The sequence below is a fragment of the Salvelinus sp. IW2-2015 genome, unplaced genomic scaffold (assembly GCF_002910315.2).
Source record: "Salvelinus sp. IW2-2015 unplaced genomic scaffold, ASM291031v2 Un_scaffold7512, whole genome shotgun sequence".
Lineage (NCBI taxonomy): Eukaryota > Metazoa > Chordata > Actinopteri > Salmoniformes > Salmonidae > Salvelinus > Salvelinus sp. IW2-2015.
In genome coordinates, this window is record NW_019948772.1 from 1 (window position 1) to 3,939 (window position 3,939).

Sequence of the window (3,939 nt, forward strand, 5' to 3'; positions counted from 1 at the left end):
GTTTTGTTCGATAATGTGCATTTTATATCCACAAATCTCGTTTACATTGGCGCCATGTTCAGAAATGCCTCCAAAATATCCGGAGAAATTGCAAAGAGCCAGTCAAATAACAGAAATACTCATCATAAACTTTTTGATGAAAGATACATGTTTTACATAGAATTAAAGATACACTTGTTCTTAATGCAACCGCTGTTGTCAGATTTTAAAAAAAAAAATACGTAAAAAGCCACACCATGCAATAATCTGAGACTGCGCTCAGATTTACAACGTTTCTCCGCCATGTTGGAGTCAACAAAAATACGAAATTACAATCATAAATATTCCCTTACCTTTGATCATCTTCATCAGAATGCACTCCAAGGAATCCTAGTTCACAATACATCGTTATTTTGTTCAATAATGTCCATTACTTATGTCAAGTAGCTACTTTTGCTTAGCATGTGTAGTACACGTGTCAAATGCTCGGACAAAAACTTAAAAAAGTTAATTTACAAGTCGATAAACTGGTCAAACTTAGTAGAGAATCAATCTTCAGGATGTTGTTATTCATATATATCCAATAACGTTCCAACCGAGCATTCCTCATGTCTGTAGAAGTTATGGAACGCAAGCGATATCATGAGGAAAGCGCATGACAGAGAACTGGCAATCTGCCAGACCACTGACTCATTCCCTCCCATCCGGCCCCACAACACAGTATACACTTCATCCAAACGTTAACGTTCTACCGACTGTTGACATCTAGTGGAAGGCGTAGGAAGTGCAAACAGATCCATATATTACAGGGAATTGAATAGGCGATGAGTTTAACATCGACCAGCCTCAGAATTCTCACTTCCTGTTTGGATTTTTTCCTCAGGTTTTTGCCTGCCATATGAGTTCTGTTATACTCACAGGCATCATTCAAACAGTTTTAGAAACTTCATAGTGTTTTCTATCCAATAGTAATAATACTATGTATATATTAGCATCTGGGACAGAGTAGGAGGCAGTTTACTATGGGCACGCAATTCATCCAAAAGTGAAAATGCTGCCCCCTATATCAAAGAAGTTAATCTTTAAACCTATGTAAAATATGTTTTGTTTTCTGAATTTTTATAATGAGTATTTCTGTATTTGAATTTGGCGCCCAGCAGTTGACTGGCTGTTGAAGAGGTGGGACGCTAACGTCTCACCTCTTACCCAAGAGAGGTTCAGAACAAATTCTTATTTTACGATGACAGTCTACCGGGAACAGTGGGTTATAACTGCCTTGTTCAAGGGCAGAACGACAGATTATCACCTTGTCAGCTCGGGATTCAATCCAGCAACCTTTCGGTTACTAGTCCAACGCTCTAACCACTCAACTATCTGCAGCAGCACTTTTGATACTTAATAATATTTAAAACCAAATAATTTAGACTCTTKCTCAAGTAGTATTTTACTGGGTGACTTTCACTTTTACTTGAGTAATTTTCTATTAAAGTATCTTTACTTTTACTCAAGTATGACAACTGGGTAGTTTTTCCACCACTGAAATAGAGAGGAAATGCAGAAATGATAAAGTGCTGACATTTGTTTTGATTGAAGTTGAATTGACCAGAATAAACCAATCAGAATGGAGAAAGACTCATTGAAATCCCTTATGTTGCCACCCTAGGATCACTCACTACTCATAAAGCACCCTGGGATCACTCACTACTCATAAAGCACCCTGGGATCAATACTCACTACTCATAAAGCACCCTGGGATCAATACTCACTACTCATAAAGCACCCTGGGATCATCACTACTCATAAAGCACCCTGGGTATCTCACTACTTCATAAAGCACCCTGGGATCAATACTCACTACTCATAAAGCACCTGGGATCACTACTCACTACTCATAAAGCACCCTGGGATCACTACTCACTACTCATAAAGCACCCTGGGATCACTACTCACTATCATAAGTAACCTGGATCACTACTCACTACTCATAAAGCACCCTGGGATCACTCACTACTCAAAAGACCTGGATAACCTAATCCCTGGGATCACTACTCACTACTTAAGCACCCTGGGATCTACTCACTACTCATAAAGCACCCTGGGATCACTACTCATACTCATAAAGCACCCTGGGATACTACTCACTACTCATAAAGCACCCTGGGATCACTACTCACTACTCATAAAGCACCCTGGGATCACTACTCACTACTCATAAAGCCACCCTGGGATCACTACACTAAAGACCTGGATCTACTCATACATAAAGCACCCTGGGATCACTACTCACTACCCATAAAGCACCTGGGATACTACTCACTACTCATAAAGCACCTGGGATCACTCACTACTCATAAAGCCCCTGGGATCACTACATACTCATAAAGCACCCTGGGATCACTCACTACTCATAAAGCAAATGTACAACTTTTACTATAAAAAAAAAACACTGTCAAATGTATTTTTGAAAACGGTGATATAATATTTTGGACATATCGCCAAGTGTGTGTGTGTGTGTGTGTGTGTGTGTGTGTGTGTGTGTGTGTGTGTGTGTGTGTGTGTGTGTGTGTGTGTGTGTGTGTGTGTGTGTGTGTGTTTGTGTTGTGTGTGTGTGTGTGTGTGTGTGTGTGTGTTCATTAAGTGATACATGTGTACACACACGCACACATACACTGGACATACACAAACACTGGACATACACACACACTGGACATACACACACACACACACAGTTCAAAATGCTGGAGCATAGTGCTAAATTTAAAACGTTAAGCTTCACTGTCCAAACACATATGGTGTGGACTACGTGTGTCTGGTAAACACATGTGGATCTGGTGAACAGTTACCACTTGTTGACCAACTACAGGAATACTGACCTCAGAGTCTCCAGTTTACAGTGGGGATTCCCCAGTCCAGCAGAGAGCAGCTTCACTCCTGAATCCTTCAGGTCATTGTTACTCAGGTCCAGCTCTCTCAGGTGTGAGGGGTTTGACATCAGAGCTGAGACCAGAGAAGCACAGCCTTCCTCTGTGACTCCACAGCCTGACAGTCTGACAAAGAGATCATCATGGCTTCACAAACACACTGTTAATTTAACGAGTAGTGTAGAAGGACAATTGCAGATGCATTTGGTTTATTCTCTCAAACAGCATATCGATCTTTTTTCTCCTAGAATTGTATGGTCATAATGTTTTACTAATGTGAAAATCAATGCATTTATTCAATAGGTTATTCAATATAATATTATATACATATTATAATACATATTTTTCTCTAAACTGAATATTGCTTCCTGATGATTAGTTCTTATAWGTCATTTTATTTACTCACAGAGCAGCTCTGGAGGCTTTGACCACTGGCAGCAGCCTCAGAAGACCTTCCTCTGATCTGGAGTATTTCTTCAGGTCAAACACATCCAGCTCCTTTTCTGAAGTCAGCAACACAAAGACCAGCGCTGACCACTGTGCAGGTGACAGMTTGGGTTTTGAGAGACTTCCTGATCTCAGGTAGCTTTGGATCTCCTCCACTAGAGAATGGTCATTCAGTTCATTCAGACAGTGGAACAGATTGATGCTCCTCTCTGGAGAGGGATTCTCCCTGATCTTCTCCTTGATGTACTTGACTGTTTCTTCATTACTCTGTGAGCTGCTTCTTGTCTTTGTTAGTAGACCTCGTAAGTGCTTCTGATTGGACTCCAGTGAGAGGCCCAGAAGGAAGCGGAGGAAAAGGTCCAGGTTTCCAGTCTCACTTTTTAAGGCTTTATCCACAGCACTCTTGTAGACAGTAACTTTATGCTTGTTTCTGAAAAGCACAGAAGGTTTACTGGATGTTGATTGAGGTTTGGCCATTAGATTCTCATTGTTGTTGATGAATGAGAGGAACACATATACAGCAGCCAGAAACTCCTGAATGCTCAGATGAACAAAGCAGTACACCTTGTCCTGGTACAGCCCACATTCCTCT

The 3,939-nt window shown here is 40.8% G+C and overlaps 1 protein-coding gene and 1 long non-coding RNA gene across 2 annotated transcripts in view; both read right to left on the bottom strand.

The window, feature by feature from the left end:
- Positions 1–1,835: 1,835 nt before the first annotated feature.
- LOC139027111 (uncharacterized) lies at positions 1,836–2,393 on the bottom strand. Its single transcript, XR_011479151.1, has 3 exons — positions 2,352–2,393; positions 2,118–2,184; positions 1,836–1,986 (listed from the first exon to the last, which is right to left on the bottom strand). It is a non-coding gene; the product is annotated as an uncharacterized lncRNA (long non-coding RNA).
- A 420-nt stretch (positions 2,394–2,813) lies between these two features.
- The window catches only part of LOC112079285 (NLR family CARD domain-containing protein 3-like), a 21,963-nt gene continuing 20,837 nt past the window's right edge, over positions 2,814–3,939 (bottom strand). The window contains exons 4-5 of the mRNA XM_070442275.1: positions 3,307–3,937; positions 2,814–3,026 (exon numbers count right to left, since the gene is read on the bottom strand). Of these exons, the coding sequence (XP_070298376.1) occupies positions 2,837–3,026; positions 3,307–3,937 (821 nt within the window). The 3' untranslated portion in view covers positions 2,814–2,836. The remainder of the gene's footprint in view (positions 3,027–3,306; positions 3,938–3,939) is intronic.